A 23,267-nucleotide genomic window follows, 5' to 3' on the forward strand; every position below is an offset into this window, starting at 1 on the left:
GAAACACTGAATATACCAGAACTATAACCTCACTTTGCACAACTCTATTATATATTATTTTTCTATTACTGAGTAACAAATTGCACAAACTTTGTGGCCAGTCTGGGTTCCTTCTTATCCGGAAAAAATCTGCTTCTAAGCTCATTCAAGTAGTTGGTAGAATCCAATTTCTTGCATAGGACTAAAGTCTCCATTTTTTTGCTGGTTATTGGTGGAGGGTCACTCCTAGCTCATAAAGTCACTCTCATGTCATTTAAATGCGGTCCCCTTCACCTTTAAGACAGCAACAGTACATCAAGTCCTTCTTGTGCTTCAACTTTCTCTGATATCCTGTTCTACCATCAGCCAGAGAACACTCTTTGTTTTTAAATAGGTCATTTGATTAGGTTAGACCCACTCAGATAATCTATCTTAAGGTCAACTGACTAGTAAGGAACCTTAATGACATCTGCAAAATATCATCTGCTGCATAATACAACATGATTGTGGGAGTAACACCAGGGAACAAAGATCATATGGGCCATCTTGAAATTCTGCCTATCACAAGTTAGATGAGATCAAATGAGATCAAGTCTCAGTTACTTTGGAGCCTTGAAAAATGAGGACACATTCATTCAAAATATACACAAATTTTAGTTAACCTGATACTGGGCAAAGTGAGAAACACTGAGGTGTTTTCCCCCACTCATATTGTTATGTGATTCATTTTCTAATGTTAAACTAATTTTTTATTCTTCAAACAACCTATGTTGGTTGATTCGTTTTCTAATGTTAAACTAATTTTTTATTCTTCAAACAAACTTATGTTGGCTATAGGGTATTAACTACTTTATATGTCACTAGATCTAATTTTCTAATATATTTTTAATAATTTTTACATTTGCATACATAAGACAGGCCTGCAATTTTCTTTCTTGTAAGGTCCTTTTCAGGTTTTGCTTTTAATGTTATGCTGACCTTTCAAAACATGAAAAGTATTCTTATTCACTCTTCGGAAATTTTGGTTAAGATGGTGTTATATGTTCCTTAGATGTGCAGGATAATTCACCAGCAAAGTCATCTAGACCTGAAGTCTCTTTGTGGGAAAGATTTTAATAATGGATTCAATTTCTTTAATGTATGAAGGACTATTCAGCATTTTTATTTCTTCTGTCAGATTGAAAATTGTGTTTCTTCAAAGAATTTGTCCTTTTCACACAAACTGTGAAATTATTTGGCATAAGTTACTCATTGTATTCCCTTTAACTTCTGTGAAGCTGCAGCGATGGTCTTTATCATGGTAATTTGAATTTTTTCCTCTATCTCTTTGTTATAGCAGTCTTGCTAGAGCTTTATCAATTTATTACTCTTTGAAAATAACCAATTATTGGCTTTATTGACTTTTTTAACATCTTTATTGGAGTATAATTGCTTTACAATGGTGTGTTAGTTTCTGCTTTATAACAAAGTGAATCAGTTATACATATACATATGTCCCCATATCTCCCCCCTCCTGTGTCTCCCTCCCACCCTCCCTATCTCACCCCTCTAGGTGGTCACAAAGCACCGAGCTGATTTCCCTGTGCTATGCAGCTGCTTCCCACTAGCTATCTATTTTACATTTGGTAGTGTATATATGTCCATTTGGCTTTATTGATTTTTATGCACATTTTCTCATGTTCATTGTATGCTTGTTTTATATTTCATCTATTTCTGACACTATTTTTATTATTCCTTTCCTTTTACTCTTTTTGGGTATAACTTCTGCTACTTTTCTATCTTCATGATACAGATGCTTAGAGCCTTGATATGCCAAACTTCTTCCTTTTTTATATATGAATTTAGATCTATTAGGCAATAATCATAATTTTGTCTTTTGCTTTCAAATATGCTGTGGTAGAAACTGCTAACTACCTTCCAATTCAAATCCTCCCTTTTAGCCTTTGTAACAGAAGCCAAATTTCACACAAGTAGCAAAATGGCCAGATAAAAGATCCTATTTCTTAGCATTCCTTGTTGCCAGTGTGCCCATATTACTAAATTCTGGCCAAGGAACTGTTAAGAGGAAATGCTTTATTCCCAATTAGGCTGATTAAAGTTGCTGTTTTAGTGTGGTGATGTGCCCTTTCTGCCATTCAGTACTGCATGAGCCTTCCAGCATGCAACCAGATATAGCAATTGGAACTTTGGCAGCCATTCTGAAACACAAGTGAACTTAGGATAGAACACACAAGATAGGAAGATAGAATAAAAAGGACACTTGGGTCTTGATTTTGTGCAGAGTCACACTTGTACAAAGTACACTTTGTACTTCTTGGACTACGGACTCTTCTAATATAAAAAATAAAACTTTTTCCTAGTTTAAACCATTATTTTAGGAGGTCTCTGTTACACAGAACTGAATCCAGTTATGACTAAAACATACAAATATATTGTTTCTTCTTTTAAATAAAATATTATCAAATTAGATAAAGCTTTCAGTAGTTTAATATAATAATGATGACTACAGGCCTCTGTATTTTGCTCCTGGTCTGAATAGGATCACATATTATTTTCCTATTTATATACATATCTGATGGAACTATTTTGGACTACCATATGGTGCACTTTCCTCCTCAGGTTGCCATGGGACATTTGGCTTAGCACTGAAAATTCTTGATAATAGTGAATGGACACCAATTCTACAGCATTACCTTTCAGACACTGAAGAATCCCTTCTTGTTGTTATGCAACACCTGGCTAAGAATGTAGTCATGCTGAATTGTGGGCTTATAAAGCACATGACTATCAAGAACAAGTATATGATGTCCAAGCATGCTAAGATCAGCTCCCTAGCACAGCTGGATTCTGCACTAGTTCAAGATTTAGCCAAGCTGTGGCAAAGGTGTAATTTGTAAACTTTGGAATGCTGTAATATCTGCAAATAAAATTGGCACCATGTGCCATCTGTACATATAAAAAAAAGATGTTGGATGTTATACATATGTGATCTCTGCTAAAACCCAGTTTATTACAACACTAGTATGCAGACAATTCCTACTTTAATACTATATGTCAAAAGAAATTTATAACCATACCATTCAGACAATCATAATAGTTAGATATTATTCTTAAAAGACAAGCTGAAACCTGTCTTTCTGAAAGTCCCATCCTTATTCTTGATTCTTTTATCTATTCTATTTACTATTTGTATATAGCATATATATACTAACAGTATACTACACTAGTATATATTGTACATATACTATTTTATAGTCAATATCATATACTATTCAGCTATTTTGAAATATCCTTAAGTAACTCTTTTGATATGTAAATATCCAAGTAACTCTAACCATTCTTTCTTGTAATTGTAGGATATTTGATTTCTGTAACTCTCTTATATTTTTAAGAAATCCAGCTAATACATATCTAAAATATGGAAGTCACAGAAATTTAGCTTATTAGAAATACCTGGTGAATGATGCTGGTCAACCAGCTTCATGTTTTATAAGGGCACTCTGAAATAGTAATCATGGCAGTCACATATTTTTTAAATCTACCCATATTCCCATGTAAAAACAGATATAACAACTAGATAGTAAAAATTTTTCATTACCTATAACAACATTATGTGAGAAGATATCCCCAGGAAATCTAAAATTTATAGGAATACAGAAAAACCACTGACATCCTTCAGACCATTGTGATATTAGCAATTATGCAGTAGGAAACAAATGAAAGCAATGCATGTGATGGATAGAAATAAAACAAAAAATCTAAAGACACTTCCTGGAAAGCTTGGAGAGACAATTTAAGAACAGAGCTAATTTTAGTTTTTTAAGGAACCTCCATATTGTTCTCCATAGTTGCTGTTCAATTTACATTCCCACCAACAGTGTAGGAGGGTTTCCTTTTCTCCACACCCTCTCCAGCATTTATTGTTTGTAGATTTTTTTGATGATGGCCAAAATCAACTATACTTCAAGAAATTTTTTTTAAAAACAACAGAAGCTAAATCCTAGTGGGGTTTTGCATATACTAATAGTGTGTGAATACAAGGGTTCAGTGGTAAGATCTGAAGGTCCTAGATAATTCTGGGCCTATAAACCCACAAAACTAATTAGCCAGTGCTTTTCTCTAGGTTAAAGCCCAAAACTGAGAAGAAACTCCTGAAGACAGAATCAAAATTGAGCAGCACAGAAACAATGGAGAAAAATAGAGAGGAAAAAAAAGTCTGCATTAAAAAGTTAGTGCTGGGGACCAGAGAAAGAGAATTCAGAAAGTAAGCCATGATACTTTCGGAAACTACACACACACACACACACACACACACACACACACACCAAACAAGAACAGAATAAAGAAATTTAGAACCTGAAAAAAAGCTTCTTAAATTTGATTAAAAACTAATTTCTCATAAAATGGGCAATACAATAGGATCACTATCTAAAGCCATAAAGATTTATTATAGAGTTATTATAAAGCAAAAAGACAACAAGAAGCAAAGTAACATCACTACAGACAATAAAAGCAAGCCTGACAGTGAAGCCCGCAAAAAAGATAAAACTATAACCTATTATTTCAAAATAAACTGAAGTCCCGTTCTGCATATTAGGAGCTTGGAAACTGTCATTCTGTCCTAACAACAACTAAAAAGCTGAATAGACTGAAAAACCAATGACTTTTCTTGGATCTCTAAGACAGAGGAGAACACAGGGCACACTGTTGCCTTAAAGATTTGAGAGACAGGTGAATATAAATCATCACAGATTACCTGAGCAAACAGTCATAAGAGGAAACTGCCACCAAAACTAGTGACAAGGTAGGAAAATCTGAACTGTCATTGACAAATTGCTGGAGGCTCAGTGTGTACAACACTGAGAGTTTAAAACTCCAGGGGTACTCAGTCATAAGGAGACTACCACAGTACTGTGAGATTTACCTCCAGGAGTTCCACCAGATTCCCACAGTAAACATCAGAGAAAAATCTCCTTGTGCTTCCAAAAGTGGGAGGGGAAAATGAAACAATTTGAAATATATCAGAGCACTCTGTTCTTTTTAAACAAGGCCTGCCCTCAGGTGAATGTAATTAACTACAGCCTAACCTACTGGGGTATTATCAGAGCCTAACTGACCTGGGAGAAGGGAAAACCCAACTGCAACTGGCCCAAGCCTTCCACATGAGAGAAAGGAAATAGAGTTGAACCTTGAACAGCATGGGGGTTAGAAGCATCAACCTCTCACACAGTTAAAAATCCACATATAACTTTATAAAGTCAACCCTCCATATCCACGGTTCCACATCTACAGATTCAACGAACATTAGATCATGTAGTACTGGAGTATGTATTTATTGAAAGAAATCTGTGTATAAGTGGACCCATGCAGTTCAAACCCATGTTGTTCAAGGGTCAGCTGTACTAAACTCCAGCTCACTCTAGCAATCCAGTCACACCAAAGAGGGGAGAAAAAAAATGAGAAGCTCTTGTCAGTTTATAGTTCACATTCACAGACTCACTAAAAGTCTAAAACTTAATCATAGGAATATAGAATGCTACCCCTCCCCACACCTCAGCATCAATAACCAAGACCTATTTTCAACAGTTCCTTTTACCTGGTACATAATGTTGAGCTATCAGAAAAAAAAATGACAAGGCATACCAAAAGGGAAAAAAAAGCACAATTTAAAGAAACTGAACAATGATCAGAAACACATGGCAGGTAAGTTGGAATTATCAGACCAGAACTTTTAAAACAATTATGAATAATATGCTAAAGGCTCTAATGGATAAACCACACAGCTTACAAGAATAGATGGGCAATGTAAGCAGAGAGAGAAAAAAACTAAGATAGAATCAAAAAGAAATGCTAGAGATCAAAACACTGCAACAGAAATGAATATGTCTACAATGGGCTTATTACTAGATTGGATATGGCTAAGGAAAGAACATCAGTAGAATACTTGAAAACAAAAAAGCAAAGAGGACAAAGACGAAAAAAGCAGGATAGGATATGCAAGGGCTACAGAACTATAAAGGTGCAACATACCTGTGATGGAAATACCAGAAGGAGAAGAGATAAATGAAAAGAAGAAATATTTGAAACTATAATGATGGAGAATTTCTCCAAATTAAAGCCAGACAACAAACCACAGATCCAGGAAGATCAGAGGTTATAAAGCAGGAAAAATGCTGAAACTTTACATCATTTTCAAACTAAAGCATATCAGAAAGAAGTCAAGGGAGAAAAATCTTACCTATAGAGGAATAAAGATAAGAAGTATATATGACTTCTTCACAGAAATCATGCAAGCAAGAAGAAAATGGGGTGACATGTTTAAAGTATTGAGAGAAAAAATCTGCTAACCTACAATTCTATTCCCTATGAAATTATCTTTCAAAGTGAAAAATAAATAAAGACAAAAACCTAGGGAATTTTTTTGCCAGTACTGCTGTATAAGAAATGTTAAAAGAAGTTCTTTAGAGGGAAAAAAAATAAGTCATTATCTTGCATTTACAAAGAGTAAGGAGGAGAATCAAAGAAGGAATAAGTGAAGTTAAAATAAAATCTTTATTTTTCTTATACTTAAGAGGTAACAGTTTGTACAAAACAATAGCATCAATAGATTCAATTATGTATATATATATATATATATATATATATAAAATATATACACATCTACATACATACATATAAATGCCAATGTATGTATCAGTGAAATAACTGAAGTCAGTGATACAAGGGACAGGAAGGGGGAATTAGGATTTTTTTTTATTATATGATACTAATACTACCTGTGAAATTGTATAGTGTTTGAAACTGGGCTTGGATTAGCTATATATGTATATTGCAATCTCTAGGGCAAACACTAAGAAAGTGGTAACCAATATGCGAAGAAAGGAGAGAAAATGGAATCATATAAAATGCTCAATTAAAACCACAAAAGGAAGAAAAAAGTGGAATGTAAAATAGAAAAACAATGGCAACAAATAAAAAACAGTAATGGATATGACAGATATTAATCAAACTGTATCAATTATCACTATGAAGTTAATAGTCTAAATGCACAAATTTAGAAACAGAGGTTGCAGTGTATTGCCAAGATGGAGTAGGAAGATCCTAAGCTCACCTCTTCCCACAGGCACACCAAAATTACAACTATTGATAGAGCAATTATCTATAACAACAACCTAAAGACTAGCAGAAAAGATTTTCTACAACTAAAGATATAAGAAGCAACCATAATGAGATGGGTAGGAGGGGCAGAGCTGTGATATAATCAAGACTCCCAACCCCAGTAGGTAACTGACAAATAAGAAGATAATAACAACTTCAGAGGTTGTCCCCAAGGAGCAAGGGGTCCAAGCTCCACATTGGACTCCCTAGCCCATGGGTCCTGCACTGGAAAGATGATTCCCCAGAATGTCTGGCTTTGAAGGCCAGTGGGGCTTGCATATGGGAGAGCTTGAAGGCTGTAGGAAACAGAGACACATTGCTCTGAGTGCCAGTGCAAACACAGTAATTTGAAAAGAGCTTGGTCAGATCCACTAACTGACCTTAGAGATCCTCCCAGAGAGGCAAGAGGCAACTGGGATTCCTTATGGGGACAAAGACTCTGGCAGTAGCCATTTTGGGGAGGTCATTCTACCACAAGGACATTAACACTGGCAAGAGCCATTATGAAGTCCTCCCTCTAGCCTATTATTATGCATGCCAGCCCCAACTGCCAGCACACCTATAGTAGTCAGCCCCACCACATTAGAAGGGCCCATGCAACCCACATAGGGGACATACCCTAGAGCATATAGCTCTGGTGACCAGAGGAGAGTATGCTGCTGGGCCCCATAGGACATCTCCCACATAAGGCCACTTCTCCAAGATTGGGAAATGTAATCAACCTAATAAATAGAAATAAACATAGAGAATTAGGCAAAATGAGGAGACAAAAGAATATGTTCCAAACAAAGGAACAAGGCAGAGCCTCAGAAAAAGAATTAAACAAAATGGAAATAAGCAATCTACCTTGAGGAATTCAAGGTAATGATCATAACGATGCTCAACAAACTTGAGAAAAGAATGGATGAACACGGTGAGAATTTTAATGAGGATTTGGAAAACATAAAGAACCAAACCTAGCTGGAGAATAAAATAACTAAAAGTAAAAATACACTAGAAGAAATCAACAGTAGATTAAGTGACACAGAGGAACAGATCAGCAAACTGAAAGACAGAGTAGTGGAAATCACCCAAGCTAAATAGAAAATAAGGGGAAAAAAGAAGTTTAAAAAATGAGAATAGTTAAGAGAACTCTGGGAAAAATAAAGCATAATAACTTTCACATTATAAGGGTCCCAGAAGGCAAAGAGATAGAGAAAAGGGAAGAGAACTTATTTGAAAAAAATAATTATTGAAAACTTCCCTAACTTGGGACAGAAAACAGACATCCAGGTGCAGGAAGAACACAGAGTCCCAAATAAGGAGAATCCAAGGAGGTCCACAACAAGACACATTATAGTTAAAATTGCTAAAACTGAAGACAGAGAGACAATCCTAAAAGCAGCAAGAGAAAAGCAACTAGTGAAGGAAAAGGGAACTCCCATTAAACTGTCAGCTGACTTTTCATCAAAAACTTTGCAGGGCAGAAGAGGGTAGCACAATATATTCAAAGTGATAAAAGGAAAACCCCTACAACCAAGAATACTCTACCTGTCAAGACTTTATTCAGATTTGAAGAAAAAATAAAATTTTTTGCAGACAAGCAAAAGCTAAAAAAGTTCAATATCACCAAACCAATTTTAAAAGAAATGTTAAAGGATCTTTTCTAAGCAGAAAAGACCAGGACTAGAAATATGAAAATTATGAAAGGAAGAATGTTATCGGTAAAGGCAAACATGCAATAAAAGTAGTGAACCAAGCACTTATAAAGCTAGTAGGAAGGTTAAAAGAGAAAAGTAGTAAGTTTATCTATATCCACAATAAGGAGTTAAGGGATACAGAAAACAAAAAAATATAAAATATGATGTAGAAAGAGGAAACCTTCAAGATGGTGGAAGAGTAAGACATGGAGATCACCTTTCTCCCCACAAATACATCAGAAATACATCTACATGTGGAACAACTCCTATAACACCTACTGAACACTGGCAGAAGAGCTCAGACCTCTCAAAAGCCAAGAAACTCCCCCACGTATCTGGGTAGGGCAAAAGAAAAAAGGAAAAACAAAGACAAAAGAATAGGGACAGGATCTGCCCCTCTGGGAAGGAGCTGGGAAGGAGGAAAAGTTTCTACACACTAGGAAGCCCCTTCACTGGCAGAGACAGTGGGTGGCAGGGGAGAAGCTTCAGAGCCACAGCAGAGAGCACAGCAACAGGGGTGCAGAGGGCAAGGCAAAGAGATTCCCGCACAGAGGATCAGTGCCAACCAGCACTCACCAGCCTGAAAGGCTTTTCTGCTCACCTGCTGGGGCGGGTGGGGGCTGGGAGCTGAGGCTTCAGCTTTGGAGGTCGGATCCCAGGGAGAGGACTGGGGTTGCCTGTGAGAACACAGCCTGAAGGGGGCTAGTGCGCCACAGCTAGCCAGGAGGGAGTCCAGGAAAAAGTATGGAACTGCCGAAGAAGAAATAGACTTTTTCTTGCCTCTATGTTTCGAGGTGCACGAGGGGAGGGGATACAGGGCGCCGCCTAAACGAGCTCCAGAGATGGGCGTGAGCCGCGGCAATCAGCGTGGACCTCAGAGGTGAGCATGAGACGCCAAGGCTGCTGCTGCAGCCAATAAGAAGCCTGTGTGCAAGCACAGGTCACTATCAACATCTCCCCTCCCCGGAGTCTGTGCAGCCCGACACTGCCAGGGTCCCGTGATCCAGGGACAACTTCCCCGGGAGAACACACGGAGCACCACAGGTTGTTGCAACGTCACACTGGCCTCTCCTAACACAGGCTTGCCCCACATTCTGTACCCAACCCTCCCCCCAGCCTGAGTGAGCCAGAGCCCCATAATCAGCTGCTCCTTTAACCCCATCCTGTCTGAGCAGGAACAGATGCCCTCAGGCGACCTACACACAGAGGTGGGGCCAAATCCAAAGCTGAGCCCCAGGAGATGTGTGAACAAAGAAGAGAAAGGGAAATTTCTCCCAGCAGCCTCAGGAGCAGCAGATTAAATCTCCACAATCAACTTGATGTACCCCACATCTGTGGAACACCTGAATAGACAATGAATCATCCTAAATTGAGGCAGTGGACTTTGGGAGCAACAATATATATATATTTTTCCTTTTTCGCCTTTTCAATGTGGCTGACAGGGTCGTGGTGCTCTGTCCAGCTGTCAGGCCTGTGCCTCTGAGGTGAGAGAGCTGAGTTCAGGACATTGGTTCACTGGAAACTACCCAGCTCCACATAATATCAAACAGCAAAAATATTCCAGAGATCTCCATCTCAACGCCAAGACCCAGCTCCACTAAATGACCAGCAAGCTACAGTGCTGAACACCTATGCCAAACAATAACAAGAATGGGAACACAACCCCACCCACTAGCAGAAAGTCTACCTTAAAGCGTAATAAGGTCACAGACACCCTAAAAAACACCACCGGCCGTGGAACTGACCAAAAGAAAGACAAGATCCAGCCTCATCCACCAGAACACAGGCACTAGTGCCCTCCACCAGGAAGCCTAAACAACCCACTGAACCAACATAGCCACTGGGGGAAGACACCAAAAACAACGGGAACTACAAACTTGCAGACTGTGAAAAGGAGACCCCAAACACATGAAGTTAAGCAAAATGAGAACACAGAGAAACACACAGCAGATGAAGGACCAAGGCAAAAACCCACCAGACAAAACAAATGAAGAGGAAATAGTCAGTCTACCTGAAGAAGAATTCAGAATAATGATAGTAAAGATGATACAAAATCTTGGAAACAGAATGGAGAAAACACAAAAACCGTTTAACAAGGACCTAGAAGAACTAAAGAGCAAACAAACAATGATAAACAGCACAATAAATGAAATTAAAAATTCTCTAGAATGAATCAATAGCAGAATAACTGAGGCAGAAGAATGGATAAGTGACCAGGAAGATAAAATAGTGGAAATAACTATTGCAGAGAGGAATAAAGAAAAAAGAATGAAAAGAATTGAGGACAGTCTCAGAGACTTCAGGGACAACATTAAACATATCAACATTCGAATTATAGGGCACCCAGAAGAAGAAGAGAAAAAGAAAGGGACTGAGAAACTATCTGAAGAGATTATAGTTGAAAACTTCCTGAATATGGGAAAGGAAATAGTTAATCAAGTCCAGGAAGGGCAGAGAGTCCCATACAGGATAAATCCAAGCAGAAACATGCCATGACACCGATTAATCAAACTATCAAAAATTAAATACAAAGAAAAAATATTAAAAGCAGCAAGGGAAAAACAACAAATAACATACAAGGGAATCCCCATAAGGTTAACAGCTGATCTTTCAGCAGAAACTCTGAAAGACAGAAGAGACTGGCAGGACATATTTAAAGTGATGAAAGGGAAAAACCTACAACCAAGATTACTCTACCCAGCAGGAATCTCATTCAGATTCGACGAAGAAATCAAAAACTTTACAGACAAGCAAAATGTAAGAGAATTCAGCACCACTAAACCAGCTTTACAACAAATGCTAAAGGAACTTCTGTAGGCAGGAAACACAAGAGAAAGAAAAGACCTTCAATAACAAACCCAAAACAATTAAGAAAACGGTAATAGGAACATACATATCAATAATTACTGTAAATGTAAATGGACTAAATGCTCCAACATAGACTGGCTGAATAGATACAAACACAAGACCCATATATATGCTGTCTACAAGAGACCCACTTCAGACCTAGGGACACATACAGACTGAAAGTGAGGGAACGGAAAAAGATATTCCATACAAATGGAAACCGAAAGAACGCTGGAGTAGCAATTCTCGTATCACACAAAATAGACATTAAAAAAAGACTATTACAAGAGACAAAGAAGGACACTACAGGATGATCAAGGGATCAATCCAAGAAAAAGATATAGCAATTATAAATATTTATGCACCCAACATAAGAGCACCTCAATCCCTAAGGCAAACGTGAACAGCCATAAAAGGGAAAGCAACAGTAACACAATCATAGTAGGGGACTTTAACACCCCACTTTCACCAATGGACAGATCATCCAAAAGGAAAATAAATAAGGAAACACAAGCTTTAAACAATACATCAAACAAGATGGACTTAATTGCTATTAATAGGACATTCCATCCAAAAAGAACAGAATACACGTTCTTCTAAAGTGCTCATGGAACACTCTCCAGGATATGTGATATCTTGCAACACAAATCAAGCCTTGGTAAATTTAAGAAAATTGAAATCATATCAAGTATCTTTTCTGACCACAATGGTATGAGACTAGATATCAATTATTGGAAAAAAATCTGTAAAAAATATAAATACATGGAGGCTAAAAAATACACTACCTAATAACCAAGAGATCACTGAAGAAATCCAAGATGAAATCAAAAAATACTTAGAAACAAATGACATGACGACCCAAAACCTATGGGATGCAGCAAAAGCAGTTCTAAGAGGGAAGTGTATAGCAATACAATCCTACCTTAAGAAACAAGAGACCTCTCAAATAAACATCCTAAACTTACACATAAAGCAATTAGAGAAGAAGAACAAAACAACCCCAAAGGTAGCAGAAGGAAAGAAATCATAAAGATCAGATCAGAAATAAATGAAAAAGAAATGAAGGAAATGACAGCAAAGATCAATAAAACTAAAAGCTGGTTCTTTGTGAAGATTAAAAAAATGGATAAACCATTAGCCAGACTCAACAAGAAAAAAAGGGAGAAGACTCAAATCAATAAAATTAGAAATGAAAAAGGAGAAGTAACAACTGACACTGCAGAAATACAAAGGATCATGAGAGATTACGACAAGCAATTGTATGCCAATAAAGTGGACAACCTGGAAGAAATGGACAAATTCTTAGAAATGCACAACCTTCTGAGACTGAACCAGGAAGAAATAGAAAATATGAACAGACCAATCAGAAGCACTGAAATTGAAACTATGATTAAAAATCTTCCAACAAACAAAAGCCCAGGACCAGAGGGCTTCACATGCAAATTCTATCAAATATTTAGAGAAGAGCTAATACCTATTGTTCTCAAACGCCTCTGAAAGAGAGCAGAGGGAAGAACACTCCCAAACTCATTCTATGAGGCCACTATAACCCTGATACAAAAACCAGACAAAGATGTCCAAAAGAAAGAAAACTACAGGCCAATATCACTGATGAACATGGATGCAAAAATCCTCAAAAAAATACTAGGAAACAGAATCCAAAGGCACATTAAAAGGATCATACACCATGATCCAGTGGGGTTTATCCCAGGAATGCAAGGATTCTTCAATATACATGAATCAGTCAATGTGGTACACCATATTAAGAAACTGAAGAATAAAAACCATATGATCATCTCAACAGATGCAGAAAAAGCTTTTGACACAATTAAACACCAATTTATGATAAAAGACCCTCCAGAAAGTAGGCATAGAGGGAACTTACTTCAATATAATAAAGGCCATATATGAGAAACCCACAGCCAACATCATCCTCAATGGTGAAAAACTGAAAGCATTTCCACTAAGATCAGGAACAAGACAAGGTTGCTCACTCTCATGACTGTTATTTAACATAGTTTTGGAAGTTTTAGCCACAGCATCAGAGAAGAAAAAGAAATAAAAGCAATCCAAATTGGAAAAGAAGAAGTAAAGCTGTCACTGTTTGCAGATGACATGATACCCTACGTAGAGAATCCTAAAGATGCTACCAGAAAACTACTAGAGCTAATCAATGAATTTGGTAAAGTAGCAGGATACAAAATTAATGCACAGAAATCTTTTGCATTCCTATATACGAATGATGAAAAATCTGAAAGAGAAGTTAAGGAAACACTCCCATTTACCATGGCAACAAAGAAAATAAAATACCTAGGAATAAAACTATCTAAGGAGACAAAAGACCTGTATGCAGAAAATTATGACACTGATCAAAGAAATTAAAGATGATACAAATAGATGGAGAGATATACCATGTTCCTGGTTTGGAAGAATCAACATTGTGAAAATAACTATACTACCCAAAGCAATCTACAGATTCAATGCAATCCCTATCAAATTACCAATGGCATTTTTCACAGAACTAGAACAAAATTTTCACAATTTGTATGGAAACCCCAAAAGCCTGAAATAGCCAAAGTAATCTTGAGAAAGAAAATTTGAGCTGGAAGAATCAGGCTCCCTGACTTCAGACTATACTACAAAGCTACAGTAATCAAGACAGTATGGTACTAGCACAAAAACAGAAATATAGATCAATGGAACAGGATACAAAGTCCAGAGATAAACCCACGCACATATGGTCACCTTATCTTTAATAAAGGAGGGAAGAATATACAGTGGAGAAATAACAGCCTCTTCAATAAGTGGTGCTGGGAAAACTGGACAGCTACATGTAAAAGAATGAAATTAGAACACTCTCTAACACTGTACACAAAAGTAAACTCAAAATGGATTAAAGACCTAAATGTAAGGCCAGACACTATAAAACCCTTAGAAAAAATCATAGGCAGAACACTCCATGACATAAATCACAGCAAGATCCTTTTTGACCCACCTCCTAGAGAAATGGAAATAAAAACAAAAACAAACAAAAGGGACCTAATGAAATTTAAAAGCTTTTGCACAGCAAAGGAAACAAAACGAAAAGACAACCCTCAGAGTAGGAGAAAATATTTGCAAATGAAGCAACTGACAAAGGATTAATCTCCAAAATTTACAAGCAGCTCATGCAGCTCAATATCAAAAAAACAAACAACCCAATCCAAAAATGGGCAGAAGACCTAAATAGACATTTCTCCAAAGAAGATATACAGATTGTCAACAGACACATGAAAGAATGCTTAACATCATTAATCATTAGAGAAATGCAAATCAAAACTATAATGAGATATCATCTCACAGCAGTCAGAATGGTCATCATCAAAAAATCTACAAACAATAAATGCTGGAGAGGGTGTGGAGAAAAGGGAACCCTCTTGCACTGTTGGTGGGAAGGTAAATTGATACAGCCACTATGGAGAACATTATGGAGGTTCCTTAAAAAACTACAAATAGAACTACCATACAACTCAGCAATCCCACTACTGGGCATATACACTGAGAAAAACACAATTGAAAAAGAGTTATGTACCACAGTGTTCATTGCAGCCCTATTTACAATAGCCAGGACGTGGAAGCAAACTAAGTGTCTATCAACAGATGAAAGGATAAAGAAGATGTGGCACATATATACAGTGGAATATTACTCAGCCATAAAAAGGAACGAAACTGAGTTATTTGTAGTGAGGTGGATGGATCTAAAGACTGTCATATAGAGTGTAGTAAGTCAGAAAGATAAAAACAAATACCGTATGCTAACACATATATATGGAATCTAAAAAGAAAAAAAAAAAAAAGAAAGAAAATAGAAGAACCTAGGGGCAAGATGGGAATAAAGATGCAGACCTAGTAGAGAATGGACTTGAGGATATGGGGTGGGGGAAGATTAAGCTGGGACAAAGTGAGAGAGTGGCATGGACATATATACACTACCGAAACAGATAGCTAGTGAGAAGCAGCTGCATAGCACAGGGAGATCAGCTTGGTGCTTTGTGATCACCTAGAGGGGTGGGATAGGGAGGTTGGGAGGGAGACACAGGAGCGGGGAGATATGGGGACATATGTATATGTATAACTGATTCACTTTGTTATAAAGCAGAAACTGACACACCATTGTAAAGTAATTATACTCTAATAAAGATGTTTAAAAAAAAACTAACACCATTGTAAAGCAATTATACTACAGTAAAGATGTTAAAAATAATTTAAAATGGGGGAAAAAAGTGGTTATCACTGCATGATAAGGTAAGGGGAATTTTAATCTAACTTTGTAGCTTTCTATATTTTTGTAACTATCCACAATAAGATATATTATTTTCTTAGGCACAAGGAGAATTTTTTTTTTTTTCAGTACGCGGGCCTCTCACTGTTGTGGCCTCTCCCGTTACGGAGCACAGGCTCCGGACGCGCAGGTTCAGCAGCCATGGCTCACGGGCCCAGCCACTCCGCGGCATGTTGGATCTTCCCGGACCGGGGCACGAACCCGTGTTCCCTGCATCGACAGGCGGACTCTCAACCACTGCACCACCAGGGAAGCCCCAAGGAGAACTTTTTAAAAACTTTTCTATATGGGGATATATGCATATGTATAGCTGATTCACTTTGTTATAAACCAGAAACTAACACACAATTGTAAAGCAATTATACTCCCATAAAGATGTTTAAAAAAATCTGAGGAACAAAAGCAAATAACTAAATAAATAGGAGATATTCCATGTTCATGGATAGGAAGATTTTATACAGACAAGATATCAGTTCTTCTCAACTTATCTATATATTCAGTGCAATACCAATCAGAATACCAGCATGTTATTGTATAGGTATTGACAAACTGATTCTAAAGTTTCTATTGAGAGGTACAAAATCCAGAATAGCTAAGACAATTGAAGGAAAAGGACAAATTAGAGGACTGAGATACCACCCAACTTCGAGATTACTATAAAGCTACAGTAATCAAGACAATGTGGTACTGGCAAAAGAATATATCAATGGAACAGAACAGAGAACTCAGAAATAGACAGAAATATAGTCAACTGATCTTTGATGAAGGAACAAAGGCCATACAATGGAGCAAAGATAGTCTTTTCAACCAATGATGTTAAAATAGTCATGTGCAGAAAATGAACACGCAAAAAAACTAGACACAGAAATTACTCCTTTCATGAAAATTAACTCGAAAATGGATCTATTACATAAATGTAAAGTGCAAAATTATAAAACTCCTAGAAGATAACATAGGAGAAAACCTAGATGACCTTGGGTATGGCAATGACTTTTTAGATGTAACACCAAAGACATAATCCATGAAAGAAAGAATTGACAAGCTTGGCTTCATTAAAATTAAAAACCTTCTGCTCCACAAAAGACAAAGTTACGAGAATGAGAATATGAGCTATAGACTAGGAACAAATTTTTGAAAAAGGCACCTATAAAAGAACTGTTATTCAAAATATACAAAGAAGTCTTAAAACTCAAGAAAAAAAAAAAAACTCAACAAGAAGAACTCATTTTTTTTAAAAAGCCAATACCTTAACAGACACCTCACCAAAAAGATATATAGATGACAAATAAGCATATGCAAAGATGCTCCACATTATATATCACCAGTGAAATACAAATTAAAACAACAATAAGATACAACCACACATGCCAAAATCCAGAACAATAACACCAAATGCTGGTGAAGATGTGGAGCAATAGGAACTCTCATTCATTGCTGGTGGGCATGCAAATAGTATAGCCACTGGAAAAGAGTTTGGCAATTTCTTATAAAACTAAACAAAATCTTACCATACAATCCAGCAATTGTGCTTCTTGGTATTTATCCAAAGATGCAGAAAACTGTCCACAAAAAACCCTGCACATCAATGTTTATAGCAGGTTTATTCATAAATGCTAAAATATGGAAGTAATCAATACATCTTTCAGTAGGTATATGAATAAAGAAACTGGTACATCCAGACAATGTAGTATTATTCAGCTCTAAAACGAAATTATCTTATCAAGCTATGAAAATACACAGAGGAATCTTAAATCCATGTTACTAAATGAAAGAAGCCAATATGAAAAGCGTATATATTATATGATTCTAACTATATGACATTCTGGAATAGGCAAAACTATGGAGACAATAAAAAGATGAGTGGTTGACAGAGTTAGAGAGGGGGATAGGGGTGACTAGGCAGAGGACTGAGGATTTTAGGGGGCAGTAAAATTAAAAAATGTGATTCCATAATGATGGATATATGTCATTGTACATTTGTCCAAACTCACAGAATGTTCAATACCAAGAGTTTACTGTAAACTATAGATTTTGGGTGATTATGGTATGTCAGGGTAAGTTCATCAATTTAAAAAAAAATGTACCACTCTGATAGGGAATGTTTATAATGGGGGAGGCTATGCATGGGTAGGGGCTGAGAGTATAATGGAAATCTCTGTACCTCCTGCTTAATTTTTCTGTGTAACTGAAACTAATCTAAAATAAAATAGCCTTATTTTAAAAAATAAACTAAAAGGTATCAAGAAAATCATAAAAGACATACAAGACCACATAAACTAGAATTAGACTAATTTAGAAATGCAATGATAGGCCTCAGAATAGACATTTAAAACTCATTTTATAAATAAATACTAACCTAGGAGAAGGATAATTATAATGAACATAACAGAAAATACCCTAAGAGAAATGGAAGATGAAAATAAGAAAGATTTTAAAAATTAAAAAGAAATAAAATCATTAGATAAGGAACTAATATACTATGATTATACTAAGTAGCCATTCAACAATTATTTTTTAAAAAACAATTATTTTGGGGCTTCCCTGGTGGCACAGTGGTTGAGAATCTGCCTGCTAATGCAGGGGACACGGGTTCAAGCCCTGGTCCGGGAGGATCCCACATGCCGCGGAGCCACTGGGCCCGTGAGCCACAACTACTGAGCCTGCGCGTCTGGAGCCTGTGCTCCGCAACAAGAGAGGCCACGATAGTGAGAGGTCCGCGCACCGTGATGAAGAGTGGCCCCCGCTTGCCACAACTAGAGAAAGCCCTCGCACAGAAACAAAGACCCAACACAGCAAAAATAAATAAAAAAAAAAAAAAAAAAAAAAAACAATTATTTTAACTATATATCTCCAATCTAAAGACAAAAAAATCCTTTAACACATTTTAACTTTATTAAATGTTTCTTGTTGATAGTAGTTTATGTATAGTAATCCTGCAACTATTTTGTGTTAATTAGGATTCAGCTAATGAGTAACATTACTGATAATGTTAGCAACCAGAATTCACATGGTGGAAGAAGGGAAGTATAATATGGAAAGAAGAAGTCAGTGAAGAACCTTCTGTGTTGGATTAGCATTAGAAATATGAATTTATGATTTAAAAAATCCATTTTCTATTCTGTCTGCTGAAATAGCCTAAGAACCATGACACTCCAGTAGCAATGAACACATTTAGTGCCCAGACCTTGGGTCCTAAATACCATTCCCTACTAAAAATACTAGGGCTCTTTGGAAAATAGCTGTTTCCAGGTCTTCAGAAATAGAAGTAAAAAGAGCACAGAATTTGGGCTATGGTAAACAAAAGAACGTAACACTTGTAGATTTAACATACACCGTTTCATCTCTTTATAACTGACCACAAATATCCAACACACCACAGCTGTCTGCCATTGGATACATATCCCAACCTCTCAACCAAGTTTAAATTCTTAATTCTTCATCCATAGGATAGAAAATACAGGACAAATTCAAAAGCTCTTCTGTATTAAATGATATAAAGTGGATTAAAATACCTAACATGGTATTTGCATACCAATTTGCATACACCACACATTCAACAAATGTTTGTTTTCATTCTTTTACCTTTTTTTACATCCCACTGACCCAACTAATAATCCTCCTTGTGACCTCAGTGTAGTTACCCTTACTTAGGTTTAGGAGGCTGCCAATCTGATCCCAATATTTCATTCTAAGAATAAAAGTATGCCTCCCTTGTACCATATCATTTATATTAGAATAATACCACTTCAGAAGATACAGCATCATGTATACATATATCCCCATATACATATAACTGATTCATTTTGTTATATAGCAGAAGCTAACACAACATTTTAAAGCAATTATACTCCAATAAAGATGTTAAAAAAAGATAACAGCATTCATCATAATAATTTTCTAAATTTAGACAGTACTTCAAGGCTGTATATAAAATTACAACCAGTTTAAGTGAACAAATTTCAAGCAGAGTACAAAATATTTGCACCTAGGGAGACATTTCTCATTGCTAGAAATAGACATATGAGAGGACTACTAACTTGGAGCTTTAGGTTGGAGGAATCCACAGGCACCTCTCAGGGTAGTTTTGCATGTTTCTTAGTTGTTTCTGTTTTTGCTTTTCCACAAATGAATCCAGAAATATTTTTCTGATTCTAGCTTGCACAGTCTCTCTATTTATTAATATATTCATCAATTCAGCAAATATTTTTTGAGCATTTAACATGTGTCAAGCACTCTGTTATATACTATAGATACAGAGTATGTAGTACATTTGGAGATATAGATAATTATGCAGACAACTTCAATTCAGTATTGTAAGTGTTGATAATGAAAGTATGTGCTAAACATTGCAGGGGCAAATATCACAATAGTTTTCCCTAAACAAATTGAGAGCAACTCGAGGATTTTTAGGTTGGTGAAAAAGATTAGGTTTATAATTTTGAAAGATTGCTCTGTGCATGCTGTGGTAAATGTAATTGGAAAGGAGCAAGAAATCCAAGGAAAGAGTAAGTTTCCCATAAAATCATATAATGCAGACAGCATAAGGTAGAAGAACAGCAATAATAATATTTTTAAAATAGCAGCTAATAAGAATGTAATATCCACATTTGCCAGATGCTATGTGCTTTATATTCATGATCTCAATTCTCATAAGCAAGCAGCGAACTAAGTACTGCTATTAGTCCCTGCTCTCTACCATTTAACATATGAGGAAATTCAGGCCCAGAGTAGTTAAGTAATGTGCCTAATGGAACAGCATTTTAAAGAGAAAAAGAATTCAAGTCAGTCTGTATCGAACCACTGTGACATATTATTACTACTGACATTTCTCCCCACAAAGCTCATTCAAATTCTTTTCATGCATGCTGAATTTTCAGATATTGTTTCCATGTACAAAGTTTTTATCTCGTGTTACAGGAATATCAAAGGAAATTTGATTCTAAGAGAGAAAAACTCAGTCCCAGGGGCATAAACTAAAGACAAATCCCTTTAATTAGATGTTTATTTCACAGAAAATGCATACGTAATTTAAATGGAACATATGAGATAGAAATAATATTTTAAATAAATATGTACCTCTTAGCAATTGCCTGATTCTTTTCACATCTTTTATTCCAAATCACTTTACTTTTCCCCCACTGATGAACCCACTCTCTCTCACACTTTGACCTTGGTTTGAAAAGTATATAGAACTTCATCCTCAGAAGTTGCAGGCACTATATTATGTTCAGTTTTTTCTCTCATACTATCTCTCTTAATCAGGGCTATTGCCATCTGTGATTTAGCACATGCAGGCTAACACATAAGAACATCCCCTCTGTCTTACCACAGAATGTTGAATATCATTTCAGTGAAATGTCCTAATCTTTCTTTCTCAGGGAATGTCTATTTGCCAACTCCAGATCTATTTAATCCTACCTATATTTCAGGGCCATGTTCTATTTCTATCTTATGAATTCTCCCATTTAGCATCTGAGAATAAACTATAAGAGAATGTTCATTTCTTTTTTCATATGTTTGATGTTTGTCATGACTAAAATAAATTGATGACAGAGTATCCTATCTTATCTCCCCAAGTACAATGTTGAGAGGTTCTTATAGGAAAAGTTTTCCTCTGTTTGTAAAATGTCAGCTACTCGAAAGGGATGTAAGGAACAAAGAGAGAGGAAAAAGCATTAATCAAAGGGTAATGTAGACTGATGTGGTACCAGATATTTTGGCAAAACTCTCTTCATATTCAAACAAAATGCAAAATCCTCATATATATATATATATGGTTTATATTTCTCTCATGTTATATTGTACATGGCTTATATTTCTATTATATCCCATTACATGAGAGAAATGTAATATATATTTTTGACTGTTTTTAAGTTTAATTTAAAATAACTGTCAGAATTACTCAGACAATGATTAATAAAAACTTTAATGATTAGTTATTTATATGGTCAATTTAAAAGAAAAAATAAGAGAATCAAATTTTGATTATGCTTAATGTTATATTACTATAGAATCTGTGGTGTGCTCCTAAAAATTAGTTTAAATAATCTATAAAGTACCATTTTGATAGGGAATACAAAAAAGCATATATTAGAGAAATGTCTTTTAATCATCTTTTAATATTCAAATACTGAAGAAAATAAAACATACCTCACTTTTTTCCTAACTAAGAAACCACGTATCCATCTTTGAACAATCAAAACTGGTGAGTTATGAGCCAGAATTTCATTAATTTTTGAAATAATAAATTTGATATTATCAATTTCATCCTTATAGGTTGATCCCTGTATAAAGAAAATATATTTAATATTTATAGCTCATGAAAATATTTCCAAAATATATTTTAACTTGGAAGTCTGATGGTATAAACTATTAAAACATTCACGGGTATCTTATTATACACATAACAGTTAAATAATAAATATATTTTCATATCTATTTTTATTAGATCAGAAGACCAAGAATTAGTAGCACCAAATAATTTTAATTCTCTACAAAAAAAATGCAAGATCAATGAGGACAACTTTCTCCATTCTAGATTCTTCTCACAATCTGCTATCACAGTTTTAAAATTTTGCCCATAATCACATTGATCTCTGAAAGATAATGGCATGAATAGACATCCAATGAAACTCTAAAAGTATTCTGTGGATCATCACAGAGGAAACTGATACATGATGGATTTATAAAACAACTTACAGTAGTTCAAAACTTTGTGGCATCTTAACTAGAATGTTGCACACTTTTACTGGAAGACAGCACATTCCCCTGGGGAAAGATATTCTATATTGCCTTTAAAGAAATTATCTCTAAGATTATTGTTCCTGCAAATTTTTTATTTGGGATCATAGACTCCTTATATGATACTGATCATTTGACTGGCTAGAAAAAGCCACTTTAGTTATGTCTTGAATGTAAGAATTATGCATTAAAAACCTAACACATTTCTTTGTAAGGTACCTACTCTGAAAATTATCAACCCCATCATGTTCAAAAAAAAAAAACCTTTACTACATATACACTTAATCAGCTGCTAAAAAAAAAAAAATCACAAAGCCTTGTAGATTAGTACTACTTCAGATTTATACTTACAAACATTCATTGCTAATTAGCAAATCCTTTACTTGGCCCTGGCTTGCTTCTGTTTCCAACAGGAGCTACTGTAAACCTTCAGTACTATTCTCTATAAAGCCTTTTCCCTAGCACTAACTAAACATCTTGCTTCCTTCTCACAGAGAATATAGGACTATCAAGTCTGAACTTTATCAACTAACATTCCTCCC

The 23,267-nt window shown here is 35.8% G+C and overlaps 1 protein-coding gene across 1 annotated transcript in view; it reads right to left on the reverse strand.

The window, feature by feature from the left end:
- LRRIQ3 (leucine rich repeats and IQ motif containing 3) overlaps positions 1-23,267 on the reverse strand; it is a 187,370-nt gene that overhangs the window by 141,810 nt on the left and 22,293 nt on the right. The window contains exon 3 of the mRNA XM_065894890.1: positions 22,135-22,268. Within this exon, the coding sequence (XP_065750962.1) occupies positions 22,135-22,268 (134 nt within the window). The remainder of the gene's footprint in view (positions 1-22,134; positions 22,269-23,267) is intronic.

This window comes from Phocoena phocoena, chromosome 1 (assembly GCF_963924675.1).
Source record: "Phocoena phocoena chromosome 1, mPhoPho1.1, whole genome shotgun sequence".
Lineage (NCBI taxonomy): Eukaryota > Metazoa > Chordata > Mammalia > Artiodactyla > Phocoenidae > Phocoena > Phocoena phocoena.